We start from the raw sequence: 24,411 nt of genomic DNA, 5'->3' as shown, positions 1-24,411 counted from the left end.
CAGCAGGTTGCGCGAAACGAACGCCCAAGGCAACGGGGGCTCACGAGGCACAAGGGAGCCCAACGCCCCCAATCCGCTTTGTTTTACACTCTGTCACTTTGCCTACACAGTCGTACACCTCAACCACCCCAAGGAAGAGGACGCTGACTCGGGGCGGTGGGGATTGAACTAGGGGAAAGGCCAGTCCAAGTGCGCATGCGTACATAACAAGGTTTCCGAGAGGGAAAAAGAGAGCAGGTCAACTTGGGAGAAGGAAAGATGGCGGAGGCGTCGCCATGGGACCCGGAAGCACTTACCATCCACTTCCTCCTCCTGTTTGGCGTCTGTCTCACCTAGAGCCGTCCGGTCGCCGACTGTCTCCGAGACGCTTCCTGTCCGGTGAGTGTCGACCGACTGAAACGGCAGCCCATAATGCATTGCGATGGCGGGTAGGCGGGGGGGGCGGAGCCAGGGCCGGAAGTAAAACGGTAGCGGCGGTGGCTCTGGCAGCTCGGGACCGAGTGCAAGGTGACTGGGAGGGTAAGTGGACTCACTTGGCCTCTAGGGACGAGCATTCTGTTTTTTTTCACGAGGTCTGGGATGCCTATCACCTCCGCCCTTCTGGAAGAGAGAGCAGCCTGTATCCCGGACACCTTCACGGCCTGGCCCGGAGTCATTGCTGACCTCGGCGCCTTTAGGCCTTGAAGTTTGGGGTAGACTCAGTAGGTAGCACTGATAATACCGCTCTCAGGGCCAGCCTGACGCTCAGGGTGGCGTGGGAGGCAGGGGTCCGGCGCTTCATGGACCCGCCGCCCGGCTGGGGCAGCCAAGGTCGTGCCCGCGGGGCCGGTCTGCAGCCAGGCCTGCTCAGCCCTGGCGCGCGGGCGATTGTTCTGAACTACAGCATTTAAAAGTAGAACGTAAGAGGAGAAAGGATAATAGTAATCTTAAAAGTTTGCGACCCACCTAAAAACGTTGGTGGTGCTAAAACTTGGTTAAGCAGCTTTGTTTTACATCACGGATTCCAGGAGGGAGAAAGAGAGCCGGTTAAGTCAGGCGAGTTGTGGATTGACTTCAGCATTGAACATGCGCCAAATACGCAGCGAAAGGCTGGTCGGTCATCACTGTAAACGGGAGAACCGTGCTACCTCTCAGCACAAGGCCGCCTCTTACGCTGTACCCTTTTCTTGCTGTTGCCTTCCCCAGTCTTTCTGAGTGTGTCAAATCCCTATCATAGGCTGGCGTGGCCCCTCATAGTGCTCGAATAGAGAACTCAATCATAGTTGGTATTTTATACCTATTTGTGTAATAACATGTATCTTTCTCACTAGATCTTTACTCAGTGGGGGGAAAAATGAAACGGAATAAAGGAAAAGGAGCAAGGTTTGATAGTGAGATTATGTGTTCATATTTTAGATAAGTTGAATTTGAGGGCCCGGTAGGACTTAGGAAAGGATGAGAGCTGTATAGGTTTGGAGTTCAGGAAAAAGACCAAAATTAGAGATGTGATTTGGGAATCATTCGTACTTAGATGATAGAAATAGAAAAAATGAAAATGGGTTTTACCCATGTTGCAGTAGGAGTAACATGATCTTTGCGATGTTAGACTTAGAGCAGATTAACTGTGGGAATATGAATAATTTAATCACTTTTCTTAAACATTTCCTTATCTGTAAAGGAGGGATAAGAACACCTTCCTCTGTTTCTTGACAGTATTGCCATAAGGGTACAAGGAGAGAATATGTCTAGAAGTACTTTGCAAAATACCTAGGGCTGAACAAGTGTTAGGTGACCACATTGCAGAGTGTTGTGTGTCTTTACGTTGCCAAAAGGGAAAATATACACTGAATTGCACAATTTGGAAAAGTATGTTTGTGTCCTGTCAAATTCTACTGTGTAACCTGGGATCAGGTACTTACCGCTAAGCCTCAGTTTCTGTGTGTGTAAAATGAGAATGCTATTAAGTGGCAACTTAAGGTCGTTTGTTGTTTGCTTGGAGTCTCCCCTCTCCTCCTTTTTTTCCTCTGATGAGGTATAAGAGTGATGTATGATGAAATCTCTAATTTCTTCAAATAGTTTTCTTTCATGCTGGCAAGTGAAGGATATTTGGTTGATTGTAGGATTTCTTTTGGTGGTTTTTATGTGCAATTTCAGGGCTTCTCAACCTTAGCACTGTTGACATTTTCGACCAGATACTTCTTTGTTGTGGGCAGGCTATTGTTATTATTGTTGTTGTTATAGGATGTTTGGCAGCATCCTGGTTTTTATCCACTAGAGGCCAGTAACACTCGCCGCTATCAAGACAACCAAAAATGTCTTCAGACATTGCCAGATATCTCCTGGGGGATACCGCCACCTGTATTTGAGAACTGCTGTGCTCCTCCACTGTCGTCTAGCTTAGTGCTTTCCAACTCTCATTAGTAAAGGGCCATTTTCCCCTCAACCCTTGTGGATATTTTTGAAGAATACAGTAAAAATGAATTACTGGAAAAATTAGTAGATGAAAGACAAAACAATGAAGACACACAAAATATGAACTCTTTTTTGTATTATTAAATTCAACAGATATGAATTACTCTGTCAATTTGCTGTAAAAGTTTCTAAATGCTTATTGCCAATTTTGGTATTGCTATAGACCAGTAAGTCAATACTACCGCTGGTCCCCAGACCACACTTTGAGCAGTAGTATTATAATTTAATAGTAGTCCAGTGTCAGTGAGATGATGCTTATTGTTATTGTTGTTATTAGGTAATTTGGGGGGGCATGGGAATCATGTTAGCGTGTTGGGTTTTCACTTTAAGGTTCAGAAGTTTTACCAGGCTGTACTGAGGTGTGAATCTTTATCATCATTCCAGAAGGGTTTGGTAAGCCCTTTCAGTTTAATCAGGCTTTCTTCATCTTGGGCAGTTTTTTCTAATTATTTATGGTCTCCTTAATTATTTCTTTTCTTTTGGAATTTCTGTTTGCATACAGTTTTTTTTTTTTTTTTTTTTTTTGCATTTGATCTTTTCAGGACACTAAATGAGGTCTCAACTGAGATCATCCTCTAATTTATATACTGTAATTTTTTAGTTAGATGACCATGTATTTTAGCTTCAGGAAGTCTAAGGACTTAGAAGTCTTTAAGTCCTTATTTTAAAAGTTCAGACTTTCTTCTCCTTCACAAATTCTATTTCACTGATTAGATTGTACTGCTTGACTTTTCCTCTCTTGTTGGTGGGCTCCCTTGGACTAGTTCCTGTTTTCCTTGCTGGTTCTTTTGCACTTAGATTTGGTTTTTACAGTGTCCTTGAATGTCTAGAATCCTGCAGTTGTAACAAGCAGAGCAATTTCTTTCCCTGTGGGCCCGGGAAGTAGAAACTGAGGCTCAGGCAACTGTTTCCAGTCTCCCTGCACAGCTCCCTTTTTGCCTTTTGAGGGAGTCAGGGAAACCTGGTACGTTAATTTGGGGGTCAGTATTATTCTTTTTCTGCTGAGGGTGGGCAGCCAAGACTAATAAATTCATGGAGAAGAAAACATCCCATCCCAGATTCTGAGCTTTCTTTCTGCGTCTGACCCTAGTGGAGCCGCACACAGGCCTGAGTGGTTCCTAACTGCTGCTGGGTCCCGGGACCTTTTGGTTAAGAAGAAAAAAACTTGCAGTGTTGGGTAGAGAGGGGAAGGAAGCTATTGTCAGGTGACTGTTCTTAGTGTTTACTGAGTTCTGGTATGATTTAAGTTCTGTAGCAATTAGTAGAATTAGATGCCCACTGTAACATATTAACAAGGTGTTTTACAATTATATCTGTTTTAAAGTATCTTCACATTCTGGTGCTTGTTTCCAGTAACAGAATCACCATGATTCTTCAGAGGCTCTTCAGGTTGACCTCTGTCATTCAGTCTGCAGTCTCGGTCTCTTTGAGGAGGAACATCGGTTTTACAGCAGTGGCATTTAATAAGGAACTTGATCCTGTACAGAAACTCTTCTTGGACAAGATTAGAGAATATAGAACTAAGCGACAGTAAGTGGGTAGATAATCAACCATGGTGTAAGTGTGAATATTCAAAGTATGTAAGTTTTGAGATGGTAATAAAAAATTATTTGGCGTTTGAAAGTGTCTAAGACCTTCACTGAGCTGATCTCTGTCATAAAGTTTCATTACCTGCTCCAAAGAAGAAGATGAGAATCTTGATTTTTTTTTTAAGTCCCAAATTTTATCTTCCTTATATGGGTTCCAAGGGAGAATCCCATTAAATCTAGTGCCATTTTAGATATATCCCTACTATAATGTCATTTATTATAAACTAGAATCAATTCATACAAGTACATGGGATCTTGGAAATCATTTAGGAACCATATTTGAGAAAACTAAGCCCCTTAGACATTGATTAGCCTAAGGTCATAAAACTAATTGTGGGGAAAACGTAATCAAAATATTCTAACTCTCAATTCAGTGCCCTTTCTGTGACGTCATGATTTGGGGGAAATGTATAGACACAGCATTTTTTCTTTAATGCTACTTCCATGTTTGTATATTTCTGGGAATATCAAAAGACTCCTGCTTTATGGCATAAAGCAAGTCCAGGAGCAACATAATAATAGAACCACACAGTTTTGTAGATGAATGATGACCTTAGTCAGCATCAAGTTCAATGCCCAAATCTTTGGAAAAGTGATACAGATCAATTCAGAGTTTTATTTGGTTGTCTACCATGTGCAAAGCACTGGACTATTAACAGTGGTGGGCTACAAAGAAAGAAGCCACTTTGCATTTACACAATATTCTTAAAGTCTGATGGGGTAGAAAGTTTCTAAGCAAGTAAATACAATATAAGTTTAAATAGGTTAGATGCTAAGATAGTGACACATTCAGTGTTTGGAGAACTCATAGGAAGAAATGCTTCTTTCTAGCTGGTGCATTTTGGAAGGCGGCTTGGAAGAGTGAATGTTTCTAAAAGCTTGTGGATCCCAGAGCTGGACAACAGTCATCAAAGTATTTGGTTGAAGGCTCTATCTAGAACTGAACTGTATATCTCTGTAGCTATTAATCACATGTGACTATTCAAATTCTAATGAAGTGTAAATAAAAATTCAGTTCCTCAGTTGCCTTAGCCACATTTCTATTGCTCAATACCAGATATGGCTACTGGTTACCATATTAGATAGCACATACATAGAGCATTTCTATTATCACAGAAGGTTCTATTGCACATGCTGATGTAGAAGAAAATTGGGTCCATAACAAGAAACATCATTAACAAGTTCTTAAATTAGAGCTGGCTCAGTATTTTTTGTGGAAATTCTGTAGCATAAATAAGATCCTATGCTTTTATCATAGGCATGAGTGAAAATATTAGCCTTGATAGAATTTTCACTTATAAATTTTTTTATTATATTGTTCATTGATAAGTGGGCAGTAACATTATGACAAACAGAATTTGTGCAAATAATTAGATCTAATTGGCCCACTGCTGGTCCATGATGCTATATTTATCTTTCCAAAGCACAGCTCTAATTTTGTCATTTTATTGCTTAGCAAACAAAATACAAACTCCCAGGCTTAACATTCTCGGCCTCCAGTGATCTGGTTCCCGCTGGCTTTTCCATCTAGGCTGTTTAGTGTTCCCTACATACAGCCAGTGCTTTACCACCTCCTCATCCTTGCTTTTTCAGTCTTAGAATGTCTCAAATTAAAATCTGACCCAAATGCATGGTTTGTCACAAATGCCACCTTTTTAAAATGAAATTTCCCTGTTTAGCTAAGCAAAAGTGATCCCTCAATTCAAGTAGCTTTTTGTTAAACCGTGTCTTTGTAGGTTATCACCTAACTCCCTTACAGCATAATTGTTTATAAACATGTTATTTTTTCCTTCTAAATGGCAAAACCTCTGGGGGTAGGAAGTAATTTGCTTCTTTGTTAGGCCCCTATTATAGAGACTTAAAGTTTTTGAATGCCGTCCAGTGGTGGTTGATTTAAATCATAGTGATAGTAGATAACTGAGTGCTCACTGTGTGCCAGACACTGTGCTGAGTGGTACATGTACACAATCTCTCTTTCTCTCAACGCCACCATCAGGTAAGACTTTGAGTTGTAGATGTAGAGTTTAGTTCACACAGTTTGCTCTAGTTCACACAGTTACTAAATTGTAGAGCTGGCGCTGAAACGGAAGCAGTCATTCACCCCAGACCCCGCAGACTTGGCCATTATACCTTATTGCTGCTTAGACCCTGAGAGGTTGACTTTTAATAAGTATCCTTGATACTGACAGACCTTGAATGTTAAAGTTTGTTTGAAGTTGCTTCATTTATGTGAAACCTCGTAATAGTTAAAATAGTTTGAGCTGAAATTCAAGTGGAAATGCTTGTTATCTTTCAGAAAAGTCTGCTTTCCCCTACATTTAGAAGATCTATGAAACTTAATTTTGTTTTTGTAAACTAATGCTTAAAATCTGTTTTTACTTGGTCGTTTACACAACAGGACATCTGGAGGACCTGTTGATGCTGGCCCAGAGTATCAGCAAGACCTAGACAGGGAGCTTTTTAAGCTTAAGCAAATGTATGGTAAAGCAGACATGAATACGTTCCCTAACTTCACATTTGAAGGTAAGTCTTTTTAATCACAGATTCATTGTTGTGGGAGATCATTTTTAAGTGGAGAATATTTATACTTACTTGGGTTGTGTAGAGGATTAAATGACAATTACATGTGAATTTATTAGAATAGTGACATGTGCATGGGAAGCTCTGGGATAAATGCCATTGGAGTGGGAGATCACATAGCATAGAGGTTAAACGGCAGGGATCTAAAATCAAACTCCTGACAATATCACTTATGAGCTGTGTGATTTTGGATAGTTAATTGGTCCCTCTTTCTCATCTGGCATTTGGGGATAATTATGCTGTTTTCCTCATAATGATAGTTGTAGTTAAATGACATAGAGAGCCTGGCTCACTGTAAGTCCTGAATGAATCTTAAGCAGTTGTTATATTTCCATGTAGATGTTTCTTTAAAAAATCAGAAGATTGATGAGTTAAATATTAAAACTTTCTAGAAGATGCACTTCATTGCAGTATGGCTAAGCTTGAACCTTTTTTTCCTCTTCTTAGATCCCAAGTTTGAAGTCATCGAGAAACCACAGTCCTGAAGAAATAATGTAAAATTTATCTGGTAATTTGTCCTAGATTAATTGTACAACTGATGAGAAGTAACAGAATCAACATACATTTCACAACTGTCATATGTTCTTTTAATTCTGATTTCAAATAAATTATTTGATGGTGTTGGGTGTACACTTGAGTGTATTGAATTCTGTGTTTTTAGATCCTCCCGTTTGGTTATATCAAAACAGATGGAGACCTTGGATTAATTGGGTACCACTTGCCCATAACTTGCCAGATTCTTCTGAGTGCAGGGGTGTCCTTTTTGTTGCGGAGACTTACTGCTGGAGGGGAACCACCCTGATTTAAGGAATGTTTGCTGTGGAGAATGTTATACCCGTTCCCAGAATATGAAGAAATGGTTCATAAGTCCTTTTTCATAGCTTTTTCAGGAAACTCAAGTGTGATTGTGAATATGTCCAGGAACATCCATTGTGTTTTAACTTCCATCTCTTCATATGTTAAATGGTTTTATTATCCCAGTAACTCAGGTCCCTCCTCTTCCCTTGCAGTGTAATGATCACAGTGTCTATTACGGGGCTATATGGATAGATCAGGGGGAGCTGGGAGCCGGCGAGGGGAGGGTTCTACAAAGGAATTTCCTTTAAAGTATTAAGCTGTATGGTGTTGTTTGCCCAGCTGATGGAAGATCCAGCAGATGTGATGTGCCAGAGAAGTGGCAGAGCAAGCACATCAAAATTTCAGAGAGTAGATGGTTCTGTTTTTAATTATTCTTTTTTAAAAACAGGAAAAACAGCTGTGCCTTTTTCTATCTGACAATCTCTCTGACTTGTGTCAGTAAATACCTGTCTTTAGTAAAGCTTTAGAGATTTTCTTTAAAAATGTGAAGTCAAAAATTCAGCCTTTCTTACCAGGTTAGCTCACTTCAAAAGAGAAATAGATTTTTACTATGGCATGCCATACTAGCTGAAGTCTCAGCCTGGTGAGGAATACCTTTTTCGAAAGATCCACAAATATTCCCTAATGGTATAGGTGTGATTAGTAAGAGGTGAAGAGATGGAATTGGGGAGGGTAAAGTAGTAGGAAGAAACTGCCCAATTTTCTTCAAATGAAGCTAAGCAATGACGGGTCAGTTGGGCTACTTTTAAATAGTTGTAGACGTTGAAACAGAATTCGATGTTTCATTATGGCACCATGAAAGGTAACCAAGGAAGCCTCGTTGATCTGTTCCTTTGTCTAACCTCCCCTCCCCTGAAGTGGCTCTACTTCACGCTCCTGTGGCCGGCAAGCAGCCTGGGGTCAACAGCGACCCTGCCAGTCTAGGTGGAGATGGGGCTGACCCTTTCCGTTCCTGTTTCCCTCCCCCGTTCAGAGTTTACTTGAATTTTACCTTTTATAATCTCACACCTATTATCTTCATAAACTTTTTTTTGTCTGTCTCGCAACTACTTGGGAGTTTGCTTGAACATCCCAATCTCTTCATTATGTAAACAGAAGGACTCTGTGGCTTTCTGCAAGAATACTGTGTTAAGCATCCTGCTCATGCCCTGCATCTTAGGACTATGCATTTAGCTAAATTTTGACCAGAGAAATGCTCTTGTTTTTTCCAACTGAATGCTGTAGTGGTGCTTTGAGTCATGGATGTTAACCATTGCCCCATCTTCCTCATAGCCCCTTCAACTTTCTGGTAAGGCTTCCCCAAATTTGCAAACTCCAGCCTTTATCTCTTACTTCAGCCTACAAGAAAGTGGTCCTGCACTTATTATTTGGGACCACCTTATATGTTATTACAAATGACGTCAACCTTCTAGGATTTTAGCTGTTTAAAATGGCATTTTTCTCCCTTGCCTGGTGGTGTGGGCTGAACCAGGTTCCCCTAAAACTCATATGTTGAAGCCCTAACTCTCAAAACCTCCCAATGTGATTGTATTTGGGGATTGGGACCCTTAAAGGGGATTAAGTTAAAATGAGGTTATTAGGGTGGGCTTGAATCTAGTCTGACCGGTGTCCTTATAAGAAGACTGGTGTTCTTTTTCTTTTTTTTTTTTGCGGTACGCGGGCCTCTCACTGTTGGGGCCTCTCCCGTTGCGGAGCACAGGCTCCGGATGCGCAGGCCCAGTGGCCATGGCTCACGGGCCCAGCTGCTCCGCGGCATGTGGAATCTCCCCGGACCGGGGCACGAACCCGTGTTCCCTGCATCGGCAGGCGGACTCTCAACCAGTGCGCCACCAGGGAAGCCCATGGACTGGTGTTTTTATAAGGGCATATTTGAGTTGAGGAAAGGTACAGGAACTGGAAATGGACATGTGCCTGCCTGTTACGTGTCTAGTACTCTCTTTAATAATAACAGCAATAACCAAAGAGGGCTTTCGTTCTAGGCAATTTTTACTTAAATCCATTTAGTGTAGAATTTTGTTTCTGATTGTTGCTACCCTTGGTGTGGCAGGCCTATAAATGCTTACTCTGGTTAGATTCTTAATGTATGAGTTCTTGGAAGGCTCTGTGGGCTAGAAAGTTTCCTCATTATGCAAATTACCTTAAATGGGAGGTCCGACCCATCCCTTCCAAACTCACCTCAGCTCCCACCTCAATGGTACAGTTCACAGACTCTTGTTTCAGATGTTTGCTCTCAGACGCTGGCAAGAAGGCTCAAGGCCAGCTCCTTTCAAAGATGCCTACTTGACCACAGGAAACTCACACATCCTTGCCCTGAGACACAATGGGAAGATAGGTGCTTCACCATTTCCCCTGCTCTCTACCTTGATATCTTTTTCCAACTCTCTTTTCACTCTGCTCAGATAGCTCTTTGCTTCTTGGCATGTGCCTTCAATTGTTGCAGGTGATTCTCTTTAAAATTCTCTTTACTTGCCTTGGGGGTGAGTTGGGAAATAGAACTCACAACTTTGACAAACTCACACGACTTGGACAACTCATTCTCTGTCTCTTTCCGTTGCTCCCCACCCCCAATCCATCCCTACACACTTCAGTTTATGGATTTTGTGTGGTGGGGTAAAGGAGAGAGGACTAGGGTAATAATTTCAGGGTAGCACAACTGTCTCTTCATGAACATCAAAGCAGGTATTTATACCCAAATTAGTTATGGGTTTCTTTAGAAAATGAGGTACTTGTCAGCCTTCAGGCAACAGGAAAAATCCCAGTTGACATTGTTACATGAATATGTCTTTACGTATAAAACTTCTAATTCTTTTTGCTCTATGTTATCCTAAAATGTAGAAAACTAAGTTTCTTGACCTACAGCAACTTCAGTATAATTCATGGTAGTTAAATATTTGGAAGGAAAGGAGGCTTGAGAATGAAAAGTTAAATGGCAGGGGGCAACTTTAGGAATCTAAGTACAGGTCATAAAAAATCAATTTTTATACCATCTTTAAGAAGCACTTCTGTGTAGCACATTCAGTGTTGAAAACATCATAAAATGGAGTTTTAAAACCGTCTGCCCTCAGTCTTAAAGAAGTTAAACAAGTCCTTTGTTGACACACTATTCATTTGTTTTGAGAACATTTTCTTAGTATAAAGACATACTCTAGTATGTCTTACTTGAAAGTAGAAAAGTATTTTAAGATCTTTTTAAGAACTGTGTGGAAATGGATGCCTAATAACTAATAGGAGTAGACTAAAAGTCATGTCTGTCCAGCCTTAATTCATGGAACATTAATTTGTGTGACTGTATAACAAATGAACTGGATTATAATAACACTGCAAAATACACTATTAATATTCTAAATCTATGGAGAAATTTTATCAGTAAATACTCTTTAAATTGCCCTTTCACAAGTACTCTTTTGATCTTAAAAAATGCATTTAGCACTTACTGGATACTGACTACACATTAGATACAGTTAAATACTTTGGGGCTTATAAATATGTATGTAAAACGTGGCTCTTTTCTCAAAGTGCTTCTATTAATAGATTGGTGGTGATGCCAGAGATGTACATACATAACTGTATTAAGAAATATAAAACCAAGAAGTGCCATAAGAAAACCAAGTGCTATGGAAATTCAGAGAAGAAAGAAACTTCTTCCAGAAGGGAGAACGAGGGAAGGCTGCGTAGAGAAGTGGAATTTGAAAGATGTCCTGCTAGAATCTACATATCTTGTGATTAGGAGAATCAGCTTTCCAGGTAAAGGAGGAGGAAAAAAAGGGTCGTTGAGATACAGTGACCTTAGTTCAGTTTGATGGGTGCATGAGGCAGCTAAAGAGGAACAGGGGAACATGTGGCTGAACAGGTAGGTGTGACAATATGACAACGTGTGTACGTGGGGGGAGGCCCTGAATTTCAGGCTAAAATGTTTAGACCTCGGTGAGAGACTGTAAAGGAAAAGAGTGAAAGGTTTTCAGCAAGGGGATGGGAGAAAAGGGAGAAGGGAGTTGACCAAGAGAGTAATCTGGCAGTAACTGTTAGACTGATGGGGTGTGTGAGGGGGAGACTAGCGGGCAAAGGAGCCTTCAGGACCGGAGAGTTTAAAAGTGCTACTAAGTGTATATATGTCCATGCCACGCTCTCACTTTGTCCCAGCTTACCCTTCCCCTCCCCATATCCTCAAGTCTACTCTCTAGTAGGTCTGTGTCTTTATTCCCGTCTTACCCCTAGGTTCTTCATGACTTTTTTTTTCCCTTAGATTCCATATATATGTGTTAGCATATGGTATTTGTTTTTCTCTTTCTGACTTACTTCACTCTGTATGACAGACTCTAGGTCCAACCACCTCACTACAAATAATTCAGTTTCGTTTCTTTTTATGGCTGAGTAATATTCCATTGTATATATGTGCCACATCTTCTTTATCCATTCATCTGTTGATGGACACTTAGGTTGCTTCCATCTCCTGGCTATTGTAAATAGAGCTGCAATGAACATTTTGGTACATGACTCTTTTTGAATTATGGTTTTCTCAGGGTATATGCCCAGTAGTGGGATTACCACACGTAAAATAGATAGCTAGTGGGAAGCAGCCGCATAGCACAGGGAGATCAGCTAGGTGGTTTGTGACCACCTAGAGGGGTGGGATAGGGAGGGTGGGAGGGAGGGAGACGCAAGAAGGAAGAGATATGGGAACATATGTATAACTGATTCACTTTGTTATAAGCAGAAAGTAACACACCATTGTAAAGCAATTATACTCCAATAAAGATGTTAAAAAAAAGTAGAAACTAAAAAGTAAAACTAACAAAAACATTTGTTATTATATAAAAAAAAAAATGCTACTAAGAGAGGGGGTACTTGAGGGAGGAAGGTACCAGAAGACAAAAGGTGTGAGATAGTAGCCGAAGATAAAAAGTAGTGACAATGGTGCCAATGAATGATGGAGTCTGTGAATAAATGGGAGGTTGAAAACGGAGATAGGGAGGGTGGTAGTGGTAGAGAATATAATTTAAATGGTGGTTAAATTTAAATCGTGGTTAGTTTCAATCTTGAAAAAAATAAGATTAAAGATTTGGGTGTCTGTGGCGAGGGGATGAAATGATCCACCATGGCATTTACCTGGGGTAGGGGCAAAGGGAAGGCAGAAAGCATCACAGGCTGTGAGACTAGGCAGGGTGAAGGGAAACTGTCCTAGGAGAGAAGAATTTGAGAATTTTAAAGGAAGGAATGTTGGGGGCAGAGAAAACACATCTTGTGTAAAACAGCGGGTAGACCTGGGTCACATAGACACTGCCTCTTGTCAGCTTTGTAAACTTGGCAGTCAGACTCAGTTCATCTCAGTTTCCTCATCTGTAAAATGACGACATTGCCCTCTTTATACAATCGTTGAGGTGAATTTGAGATTTTATACAGCCTCAACTCCATCCACCCCCCACTTCCACGACATATATAAAGTGTTCAATAAATAGTTGTGACATTTTACTTTCAGAGCATTTTTTCAGCATTGGAAAGGTTGGCAGGCACCCAGACTGAGAGATGAGATTCTCATCTTAGGCAGCTAAAGCGTTAGCCTTCTAGCTACAGACCGTAAGAGGGACTAGTTTCCTGGGTTTCTTTGAATAACAATAGGTGAATGACTCTTCCCCTGCACCATTAAATGGGGCTAAAAAATTGAACACGTTCAGCTATTTTTATTAATGTAGACTTTAATCAGACAAAACCACCTGTGAGATGAAGTTTTTTGCAAGGCTGTATTGAAAAACAGTTGTTCCAGATTTAGTTAGGTTAAACCCCCAAGTAAAAATAAATTAAATCTAGTTACAATGATAATAATTAAAACAAAACTTGCTATTAAAGATACTAACGCCCTAACCTTTATAAAACAATTTTACTTCACGAAAACAAAATCAAAATGCTCTAAGAATTATAATGATAGTTTTGTTTTTTTTCTTTTCATGCTTCATCACCAAGAGCTGGGAAACTATGCATGTGGGCCAGATCCTATCTGTGCCTGCTGTTTTTTTAAAATCTTTATTGGAGTATAATTGCTTAACAATGGTGTGTTAGTTTCTGCTTTATAACAAAGTGAATCAGTTATACATATACATATATTCCCATATCCCCTCCCTCTTGCGTCTCCCTCCCACCCTCCCTATCCCACTCCTCCAGGCAGTCACAAAGCACCAAGCTGATCTCCCTGTGCTATGCGGCTGCTTCCCACTAGCTATCTACCTTACGTTTGGTAGTGTATATATGTCCATGCCACGCTCTCATTTTGTCCCAGCTTACCCTTCCCCTCCCCATATCCTCAAGTCCATTCTCAAGTAGGTCTGTGTCTTTATTCCCGTTTTACCCCTAGGTTCTTCATGACATTTTTTTTTTAATTCCATATATATGTGTTAGCATACGGTATTTGTCTTTCTCTTTCTGACTTACTTCACTCTGTATGACAGACTCTAGGTCTATCCACCTCATTACAAATAGCTCAGTTTCGTTTCTTTTTATGGCTGAGTAATATTCCATTGTATATATGTGCCACATCTTCTTTATCCATTCATCCGATGATGGACACTTAGGTTGTTTCCAGCTCCGGGCTATTGTGAATAGAGCTGCAATGAACATTTTGGTACATGTCTCTTTTTGAATTATGGTTTTCTCAGGGTATATGCCTAGTAGTGGGATTGCTGGATCATATGGTAGTTCTATTTTTAGTTTTTTAAGGAACCACCATACTGTTCTCCATAGTGGCTGTACCAATTCACATTCCCACCAGCAGTGCAAGAGTGTTCCCTTTTCTCCACACCCTCTCCAGCATTTATTGTTTCCAGATTTCTTGATGATGGCCATTCTGACTGGTGTGAGATGATATCTCATTGTAGTTTTGACTTGCATTTCTCTAATGATTAATGATGTTGAGCATTCTTTCATGTGTTTGTTGGCAGTCTGTATATCTTCTTTGGAGAAATGCCTATTTAAGTCTTCTGCCCATTTTTGGATTGGGTTGTTTGTTTTTTTGCTATTGAGCTGCATGAGCTGTTTATAAATTTTGGAGATTAATCCTTTGTCAGTTGCTTCATTTGCAAATATTTTCTCCCATTCTGAGGCTTGTCTTTTGGTCTTCTTTATGGTTTCCTTTGCTGTGCAAAAGCTTTGAAGTTTCATTAGGTCCCATTTGTTTATCTTTGTTTTTATTTCCATTTCTCTAGGAGGTGGGTCCAAAAGGATCTTGCTGTGATTTATGTCATAGAGTGTTCTGCCTATGTTTTCCTCTAAGAGTTTGATAGTTTCTGGCCTTACATTTAGGTCTTTAATCCATTTTGAGCTTATTTTTGTGTATGGTGTTAGGGAATGATCTAATCTCATACTTTTACATGTCCCTGTCCAGTTTTCCCAGCACCACTTATTGAAGAGGCTGTCCTTTCTCCACTGTACATTCCTGCCTCCTTTATCAAAGATAAGGTGACCATATGTGTGTGGGTTTATCTCTGGGCTTTCTATCCTGTTCCATTGATCTATCATTCTGTTTTTGTGCCAGTACCACACTGTCTTGATTACTGTAGCTTTGTAGTATAGTCTGAAGTCAGGGAGCCTGATTCCTCCAGCTCCGTTTTTCGTTCTCAAGATTGCTTTGGCTATTCGGGGTCTTTTGTTTCTCCAAACAAATTTTGAAATTTTTTGTTCTAGTTCTGTGAAAAATGCCAGTGGTAGTTTGATAGGGATTGCATTGAATCTGTAGATTGCTTTGGGTAGTAGAGTCATTTTCACAATATTGATTCTTCCAATCCAGGAGCATGGTATATCTCTCCATCTATTTGTATCATCTTTAATTTCTTTCATCAGTGTCTTATAATTTTCTGCATACAGGTGTTTTGTCTCCTTAGGTAGGTTTATTCCTAGATATTTTATTCTTTTTGTTGCAATGGTAAATGGGAGTGTTTTCTTGATTTCATTTTCAGATTTTTCATCATTAGTGTACAGGAATGCCAGAGATTTCTGTGCATTAATTTTGTATCCCGCTACTTTACCAAATTCATTGATTAGCTCTAGTAGTTTTCTGGTAGCATCTTTAGGATTCTCTATGTATAGTATCATGTCATCTGCAAACAGTGACAGCTTTACTTCTTCTTTTCCAATTTGGATTCCTTTTATTTCCTTTTCTTCTCTGATTGCTGTGGCTAAAACTTCCAAAACTAAGTTGAATAAGAGTGGTGAGAGTGGGCAGCCTTGTCTTGTTCCTGATCTTAGTGGAAATGGTTTCAGTTTTTCACCATTGAGGACAATGTTGGCTGTGGGTTTGTCATATATGGCCTTTATTATGTTGAGGAAAGTTCCCTCTATGCCTACTTTCTGAAGGGTTTTTATCATAAATGGGTGTTGAATTTTGTCGAAAGCTTTCTCTGCATCTATTGAGATGAGCATATGGTTTTTCTCCTTCAACTTGTTAATATGGTGTATCACATTGATTGATTTGCGTATATTGAAGAATCCTTGCATTCCTGGAATAAACCCCACTTGATCATGGTGTATGATCTGTGCCTGCTGTTTTAAGAACACAAACATGACCATTTTAAAAGTATTGTCTGTGGCTGCTTTCATCTACAATACAATGACTTGAAAAATGGCAGAGTTGAGTACAGTACAGGCAGTTATGGCAGGGACCATATGGCCTACATGTCTTAAAATATCTACTACCTGGCCCTTTACAGAAACTGTTGGAAGGGGTCTGGTGAGAATCACTGAATGTCACAGACAAGTGGGGGCAGTGTGACAACAGTCATCTTCCCAGTGACCTGGTGTCCAGGCACATATTCGGCACTTGGTGAGTACTTAATCCAATTGTCTGTCCCGTGAATCCTGGCGATTAGCTCTGCCTATTGGGCAAAAAGAGTGGACTCCTTTAAAAGCAGTTTAACCATGTTCAAAGTTGTCAAAGTTAGTGAGGGACCTTTTCATCTAGATTTGCCTGGAACTGGAAATGCCCTAGCCATACTGTCTTTTCAATATGAAACGAATAATCAAAATAAGTTCTGGATGGGGCTTCCCTGGTGGCGCAGTGGTTGAGAGTCCGCCTGCCGATGCAGGGGACACGGGTTCGTGCCCCGGTCCGGGAAGATCCCACATGCCAAGGAGCGGCTGAGCCCGTGAGCCATGGCCACTGAGCCTGCGCGTCCGGAGCCTGTGCTCTGCAACGGGAGAGGCCACAGCAGTGAGAGGCCCGTGTACCGCCAAAAAAAAAAAAAAAAAGTTCTGGATGATTATGCTTTTAACACAGTCTAATTACTCTCCCTATTACATGGATCATTGGAATTTTCACTTTGTAACACTAGCTGGAGGTCTTTGTCATCTATCAGTTTAGAAACCAGATGATCGGACCCATTTTTCATTTCATTTCTCCTGTGTTTTCTATGTATCAAGCGTAGCACCAGGTGCCAGTAGCCACACTGAGCTGTTTCATCTCATTTTACTTGTCAGGCAACCTCTCCTCCCCTCCATATCCCTGACTTTGCCATAAGCAGGGTTGGAAAACCACTGGCCGTAACAGTAAGGGACTCGGCCCAATGCAAAATTTCACTGCACGAATTTTAGAGACAGAGAGATGTGATAGTCACCATCATGCAGGGACAAGTATCTGTAGGGTTATGTGTGTTGGTTCCAATGGCGAGTTCTGATGTCAAAGTCACTGATCCTCTTCAAAGGGGTCTTAGGGGAAGGAAATAGCAACAAGCAGCTCTGGGGGTGAAATAAGACACTTGGGTTTGTGTTTAACTCTCAGACCGATGTTTAATGAAGAAATCAACGACACACACCAGGTGAGTGAGCTCTGGTCATTAGGCATTTTTCTTCATGTTGCTTTTGGTTCTCAGACATGAAAATAAACAAAAAGTGCAAATCCTTGGGTATAAGACCCCTCCTGCCACTTCCCTTCTGTGAATATATTAGTGATAAATGAGCAACAGAATAAGGATTGTATTAGGGGGAAAAGGAGGATTCTGGTAGAAATGAGACCAGAGGTTCCTTTTGCATCTGTCAGAGTATTTTCTGAACCCTCTAAATCAGACTCTTGCACAGAGGGTGCATACAGCTTATATTTTCATGCTCTGTGGATTAATTTCACAACCAGTATGATATATTTTTAGTAACTTACTCTAGAAGTTACGATATTTAACATTTCACAAGCCCCAGAATATTACAAAGTATTTTGACTCCTTTAACTTTGTCCAGACACAAGAAGCCAGACTGTATTTTAGCTGCTGACAAAACTATTTGTGTAAAATAAAAATTTCAAGTGATGTAGCAGTCATAAAGATTATAATGAAACACCAATTTCACCTCCTCATGTACCTCTTTGCAAATGTAAGACAAAGCAGAGTTTTATAATCTTTTAATAGTGCAACAACTGTGGTTTTGGTGCATTGCAAAGGTGGAATTCTTTTAAATTATAAAGGATTTTGTGTGCTTGAAATCCTAGGAAAAGAAAGAAAAACCAAGTTTAAATATGATGTATTACTTAACATTTAAAGAAATATAGAAATCTTATGAATACAAAGATACATCCACTATGAGAATCTTGCAGGTACAAACCAGCGTATATTTAATTAAATCTATTTTATGGTGAATTAAATAATTAAATACCAGGAGACAAATCCTTGAAACTTTGCCTAAAGAGTAAACAGGTAGGAGTGGGAATTCGAACAGGAGAAGTCCTGTTTGCTGGGGGGATGATACTGGCATCTAGCAGGTAGAAGTCAGGTGGTCCTAAGCATCCTACAACGTACAGGACAACAAAGAATTATGTGAATTATAAAAAAATTCGTTATATAAGCCTTAGAAGAAATTGTCATTTCTTATATAAATTGTTATATAAGAATTAGAAGAACATGTCAGTAGTGCCAATGTTGAGAAACCCTGCTCTAGGGCAGAATTCAAATTGGATACTCTTGCTCTTGGCTGATGAGGGCAATGGAGCAGAAGACAAAGAAAAAGAGCGAAGCTTTTGTTCTTCCGACTCAGCCACAAAGTGTCTCTTCCTGTTTGGTCAGGTGAGATCATTTTAGTCCGCACTCAAGGAATATTTTCTACAAATTATAGGAGCAAATATAAAGTTAACATGTTGCTTGTCTGCTAATTAATGAACAATATGCTTTGGTATTGTAAACCACAAAATAAAGTGATTTCCATGGTAGATTCTGCAGTAGACAATTTTTAAAATTTTTGGCAGAAAAAGTCTATGGAACAGTATGTAGGTCTTAAAGGTCAGTGTCCATCAGAGTCACTTAAGTGTTTAAAATACACGCCCCACCCCAAGCTCTACTGAAAGGAAATCTAAGCAAATCCCTGCCACAGAGTACTAAGGAATTCAGGAAAGTAGCGCTCCATTTCTCAAGAAAGGGCTTGGACTTCTAAAAGCATCGGGAACCTCCCTTCCCTCACTGTATTGCTGAAAAATAGTCCAGAAGGCTGAATAACCATCCAAAGAGCTACAAAATCTGAGCAATGATGGTATTTACTGCTTCAGTGTAGTGCTTACAAATGCAAAAGTACACAAGGGTCCAAGCATCTAAATTATGTTCCCTTAACCATCTGAATTAGATAATTCTTGCATCTTTTCAAGGATTTCTGAAATGTTCCTTTCTGCAAAAGCAGAGGATATTCCATATCCTCAAAATTTCCAAGTGCTTTGAATAACCACAGGAGAGTCCTGGAACCACAGATCTCTGGAAGTGATCTGCTTGGTCAAGCTGACAAAGAATCAAGGTACCTGGGTCCCAGCTTGGCCATTGTAATACTGTGACAATGTGTGTCCTAATTTCTTCATCTCTAAAATGGAGCCGATAATGCCAGATCTAATGATACTAAGGAGGCCGACTAATAATAGAAAACACCATGAGAGAAAATAATGGGATGGTAAAGCCCCACTGCTCTACAAAAGCTGCCTTCCCAGACAGGGGATAGGAGCTAACATTTATTTAGCTCCTTCTAAAGACCAGCGGTAGACACTAGTACAGGGTATATTAAAAGTGAAATATGCTTTAAAAATACTCACATTTTCACTCATTGCAATGGCTTTAGGTGCAGAACTACTCTTCCTGTTTGTGGAACATAAAAGACAGCATTTACTATATTATTGCTTCCAATTCTAAAACATATATCTTCTTTTAGTTAATGTTACTTCCACACATTTTCTCAACAGGAAGATGAACATTTATCTTAGTAAAAAAGGTACAAAAGCCCCCAGAAATTCTAACTGAATTTCTTATATTTATAGATAGTATTCATAGAGAAAACCATGCAACAAAATATCAATATGTGTGAAGCCCTGTGTGTCTATTTGTAGCCTAGGTCTAGATACTAACGACTTTTGCGGAATATGCAAACCAGAGACTTACTAACTTTTAACTCAACTCATTGACATTTACTATTTTGAAAGTTTAGTCATTATAATCTCAAATTTCATTTTTTCCATGGAAAGAAAGTTTTATGTGGTGACTACGGTTCCAGTTACCTGTTATGGGCTGAACTGTGTCCCCACCAAACAGTCACAGGTTCAAGTCCCAATCTCCCAGTACCTCAGAATGTGACCGTATTTAGAGACAGGGTCCTTAAAGAGGTAATTAAATTAAAATGAAGTAATTAGGGTGGGTCCTAATCCAATATGACTGATATCCTTATAAGAACAGGAAATTCAACATAAAGAGGGATGTTTAAACATAAGATCCTGTGAAGACAGGGAGAACACCACCTTTAAGTCAAAGAAAGAGGCCTGGACTTCTAGCCTCCAGAACTATGAGAAAATAAATTTCTGTTGTTTAAGCCACCAGCTGATGGCACTTTTAAGGCAGCCCTAGCAGACTAATACAACATCCAATTCATTGTCCAACAAATTTTGAGGAGCATGGATTTGACAAACAGAAGATGTGTCTAGGAATAAAGATATCGCCTCCCTGGGTTAATAGAGAGACAGTAATAGGGACTGAATGAAAGAATAATAACCTCCCTCACCCTAGCATTGCCAGCCTTTCTCCATATATAAGATGATGTCTCTCCTCTGTTCATAACCCTCCCTCCAATCACTTTCCATCTTACTCAATAAAAGTGGGAATCCTCACAATTGCCTGGAGCGCGATGGGGAATTGGCCATACCACCATCAGGCTACCCCGCTTTTCAGAACTCACTCCTGACCTGGCTACTGCTAGCCCTGTTAACTTGGACCTCATCCTGGACTTGCACTGGGATATTATGAAGACCATCTTCTTGGTCTTCAAAAGACTTAGGAGATGACAAAGTCTCCGAAGCATGGCATTTGAGAGTAGAGGGGAACGCCCATAGAGTCGAGGTTGGGTCTGCCATTTCCATCCATACAAGAAGGACAGGCACAGATCAACTGCAAATACACTGGAGACTCTGGTGATCTTATCCAGATCTCATGTACCAATGACTCCTAAATTTCTAACTCTAGTTAAGATGTTTCCCCAAACTCCAGATTCATATATTCAGTTACTCACTAAGTATCTCTACGTGGCAGTATAATAGGCATCTCAAATATTGAAATTTCAAAGCACTCCAGACAGACCTCTCTACCTACCTCCACCACCACTCTCAAACATGCTCCTCCTGAAACCTTTCGCACTTCAGTAAATAGTAACTTCATCTTTCCTAGAGCCTTGGAGCCACCTTTGATTTCTCTCTTCTTCTCACAGCCCACATCCAACCAACCAGCAAACTGTTCAAAATATATCCAGAATCCTATCACTTCTCATCATTTCTGACACCATCACTTTGGGACCAAACGCCATCTTCTCGTTTAGATTAGTTAGTAGTTTCCTAACTGTTCTCCCTGCTTCCCCCACCCTCTGTCACCTTACAGTTCATTCTCAACAGAGCAGTCAGTGTGAGCTTCTAAGAATTAAATAAGATGCTACCCCTCTGTTCAAGGTCCTCCAATGATGTCCCATCTTACTCATAACCAAAGCCAAACTCCTCACAACTGCCTGGAACAGACTCCATATAATCTGGCCCCCACTACACTACTTGTGTTCACTCATCTCCTCCCTGCATTGTTCTCACTCTGTTCCAACCAGCACTGGTCCCCTTGTTGTTCCTCAGATACTCCAGGCACGCCTAGCTTCCAGATCTTCCCCTTTGTTCTCTCCCCTCTGCTTATCTGAATATCTCACTCCCTCAGCTCCTTCAGGCCTTTCTCAGACGTCCCCTCATCAGTGAGGCCCTCTCTAACCACCTATTTACAAGGGCAATCTCCACTCCTCCCCTGTGCATTCTCTGTTCTCTTACCTGCTTTATCTTTCTCCGTAATACTTATCACAATCTGACATACTATTGCGCTCATCTGCCTTACTCTACGAGAATGCAAGCTCCATGGGGCAGAGGGGTTTTTTGGTCTATTTTATTCACTGCTCTGTTATCAGTCCCTAGGACAGGGTTGGACAGATATTTGGTATTCAATTAAATGTAAAAATGACTGTTAGGGAAAAATTTATTTGAACATTTTAAATTTAGCAAAACACAGAAAAATAGTTTTTCAAGTAGTACTATGGAAATGCATACAAAGTCAAATTAGTGACTATATTTCTTCACTAGGTAACTAAACATCGTTGACAAGTTGGCATGAGGCATGAGGTGGGATGTGTTCCTTGATGGATTTGAGTCACCGCCCATAGAATTAAACCCACACAAACAACCCAACTTCCCACTTTTGACTTTAAACGGATGATGAACAAAAAAGTAGTTGATATGGGGGAAGGCATGCATTAAGAAAGTATACTTACTGGAAGGAGGTTTCTTCTGCAAAAGAACAAGTATATATTGTTAATGCAAGAATTAATAGGGTATGATACAGATTCATATAAAAATGAGTTTGAGCTTAATTCCTTTTTCTCAGTTTTGATTCTCACTTGCTGACATTGTATACCTTCTAAATCAAACGTTGGCAAACTTTTTCTGTAAAGGTCCACATGGCAAATATTTTAGGCTTTGTGGGCAAAGAGGTAAAATCGAGGATATTAAGTAAGTACTTACATAACAAAAGAGAAAACAAATTTTCAAAAATTTTTATCAATGAATTAAAAATATAATAATAATAAAGTCTCATAATACAGGTCTACTAATTAGAAGAATGGAATTCTTTGGAAGGATAACATTTCTCTTATTTGGGGGTTCAATGTTAGGGTTCTCTATTATCAAATAGACTGCAATGTTTATATGTAAAAACCATTCGTAGCTCGTGGGCCATAGAAAATCAAGTGGCAGACCAGATTTGGTCCATGGGTCATAGTTTGCCAACCCCTGTCTGAAATGCAAGTTCAAGAAAGTGGTTCTCTTAGATAGATTTTCTGCTAGATGAAAACGGGAGTAACATTCTTAGCTAATGAACTAATAATATTCACGTAAAATCTTTAATTAATTCAGCATTTTAAGAAAAACCGTTTACCAAGTCTTTAATAAAAACACTCAGACAGGTATTCTTTGCAGGTAGAGAGAAAAGACAAGAATTTGGAACGAGCAACCTTATCTGTCTGTACTTCCACTGTTGACCAGCAGGGGGACTCAGCCGGATTACATTACACTGGACTGGATAGGAGCACCACACAACAGCTACTATTAATTCACAGAGCAGTTATTCTTAATTATAGGGAATATCCTTGAAACCACATTCATGGAAACATTTTACAATACCTATTTATAAGTATTATTAGAAACCCCCTTTAAATTTAAGTTTTATTTTGGTATAAGATATTTTTTAAACCTAAATTTCAAAATGAATGCTCACTATAAAACAGCAGGTCTAAAATTTGTTCATGCTATAAATTTATTATCCTTAAAAATCTACTTTATACACTATTTTTAGTGGACTTGATGGATTTGTGCAACTTTGAAGGTCTCAGATAATTTTAAAGACTGGGAGTAAAGAAACACATTAAGAGAATAAAACATTTAAAAATCTCATCCATTTACATCAAACCTATTGTATCACCAAACGGGAGTTCCAACAGACCTAAACTTGAAGAATTAAAAACCTCAGAAGCAACTATAATACAATAGGTTTCCAGTTTTTAATTGAACAATTGTCTTCTACATACAGTTGTGCTAAATTTGACATTCAACATTCCACTATTCTATACTGAGAAAACATTTCGCAGATTTATTCCAATGAAATTTCTTATCATAAAACTAGAAATTAATTTTCATATTGAGATATACAATCCCTTACTTAAAATAAAAGGATCTTAAATACATGTACATGCACTATAAATATCCATCCACATGGCACATCTCTCGGTATTGCTTCACTATGCCCCTCCCCGGTGCCTCTCACATATTCTGTGATGATTCCTGGAATGTTGCGATGAGACACCTTTGCCTTTCCTCCCTATATTCGCCGGGGTGCTTCATGAATCACCTTCATGTCATCTTGGACATTTTCTAATTAACAAAAAATATTCTCCAGAGTCTGTTAGAACATCTTAGGAGAAACAGTGTCTCAGAAGAAAACTCTATATCCATAGGAAGTTGTCTGGCAAAGAGTGAAATTCACTTACTTGAAAAGTAGCCTTTCCTCTGAGCATAGCACACGCCAAGGCCACAGACAGAAATCACTAAGGCCACAACTACTACAGCTGCTATGATGCCACTTATGTTGAGATCATCTGGAATGCAAAATAAACCATGCATGAATTCATGGCAAAAAGATGGACCGATGTAGTCATTAAATTGCAAAAGCTCAAAAAACTCCCCTCGGACTTCCCTGGTGGCGCAGTGGTTAAGAATCTGCCTACCAATGCAGGGGACACAGGTTCAAGCCCTGGTCCGGGAAGATCCCACATGCCACGGAGCAACTAAGCCCGTGCGCCACTACTACTGAGCCCACGTGCCACAACTACTGAAGCCCGTGCTCCTAGAGCCCGTGCTCCACAACAAGAGAAGCCACCG

General features: G+C 40.0%; 2 protein-coding genes across 4 annotated transcripts in view; one reads left to right on the top strand and one right to left on the bottom strand.

The window, feature by feature from the left end:
* Positions 1-251: 251 nt before the first annotated feature.
* Positions 252-7,241, top strand: ATP5PF (ATP synthase peripheral stalk subunit F6). Of its 2 annotated transcripts, none has more exons than XM_079704432.1 (4): positions 252-378; positions 3,805-3,981; positions 6,439-6,563; positions 7,068-7,241. In XM_079704432.1, the coding sequence occupies exons 2-4, from the start codon at positions 3,818-3,820 to the stop codon at positions 7,103-7,105; spliced, it is 327 nt and encodes a 108-aa protein (XP_079560558.1). In that variant the 5' UTR covers positions 252-378; positions 3,805-3,817; the 3' UTR covers positions 7,106-7,241. The 2 variants fall into 2 exon arrangements, with proteins under 2 accessions (XP_079560558.1, XP_079560557.1); XM_079704431.1 differs by lacking the exon at positions 252-378 and adding an exon at positions 396-519.
* A 10,612-nt stretch (positions 7,242-17,853) lies between these two features.
* Positions 17,854-24,411, bottom strand: part of JAM2 (junctional adhesion molecule 2) — a gene marked incomplete at its 5' end in the record, with an annotated part of 67,194 nt that continues 60,636 nt past the window's right edge. For both annotated transcript variants that reach the window (XM_079705590.1, XM_079705589.1), the window contains 4 exons: positions 17,854-17,930; positions 19,510-19,552; positions 22,251-22,266; positions 24,021-24,128. In XM_079705590.1, coding sequence (XP_079561716.1) covers positions 17,898-17,930; positions 19,510-19,552; positions 22,251-22,266; positions 24,021-24,128 — 200 coding nt within the window. In that variant the 3' untranslated portion in view covers positions 17,854-17,897. The remainder of the gene's footprint in view (positions 17,931-19,509; positions 19,553-22,250; positions 22,267-24,020; positions 24,129-24,411) is intronic.

The sequence above is a fragment of the Hyperoodon ampullatus genome (assembly GCF_949752795.1).
Source record: "Hyperoodon ampullatus genome assembly, chromosome: 5".
NCBI classification, from domain to species: domain Eukaryota; kingdom Metazoa; phylum Chordata; class Mammalia; order Artiodactyla; family Ziphiidae; genus Hyperoodon; species Hyperoodon ampullatus.
Note: the sequence above shows the minus strand (reverse complement) of the source record. Positions and strands in the feature narration are given on the sequence as shown.

What these genes read in the sequence shown, in the direction of transcription:
- ATP5PF (XM_079704432.1), top strand. Translation starts at nt 3,818, where the DNA reads ATGATTCTTCAGAGGCTCTTCAGGTTGACCTCTGTCATTCAGTCTGCA. An exon ending in GAATATAGAACTAAGCGACA is followed by an intron (nt 3,982 to 6,438) that starts GTAAGTGGGTAG and finishes TTTACACAACAG; the next exon opens with GACATCTGGAGGACCTGTTG. An exon ending in CCCTAACTTCACATTTGAAG is followed by an intron (nt 6,564 to 7,067) that starts GTAAGTCTTTTT and finishes TCCTCTTCTTAG; the next exon opens with ATCCCAAGTTTGAAGTCATC.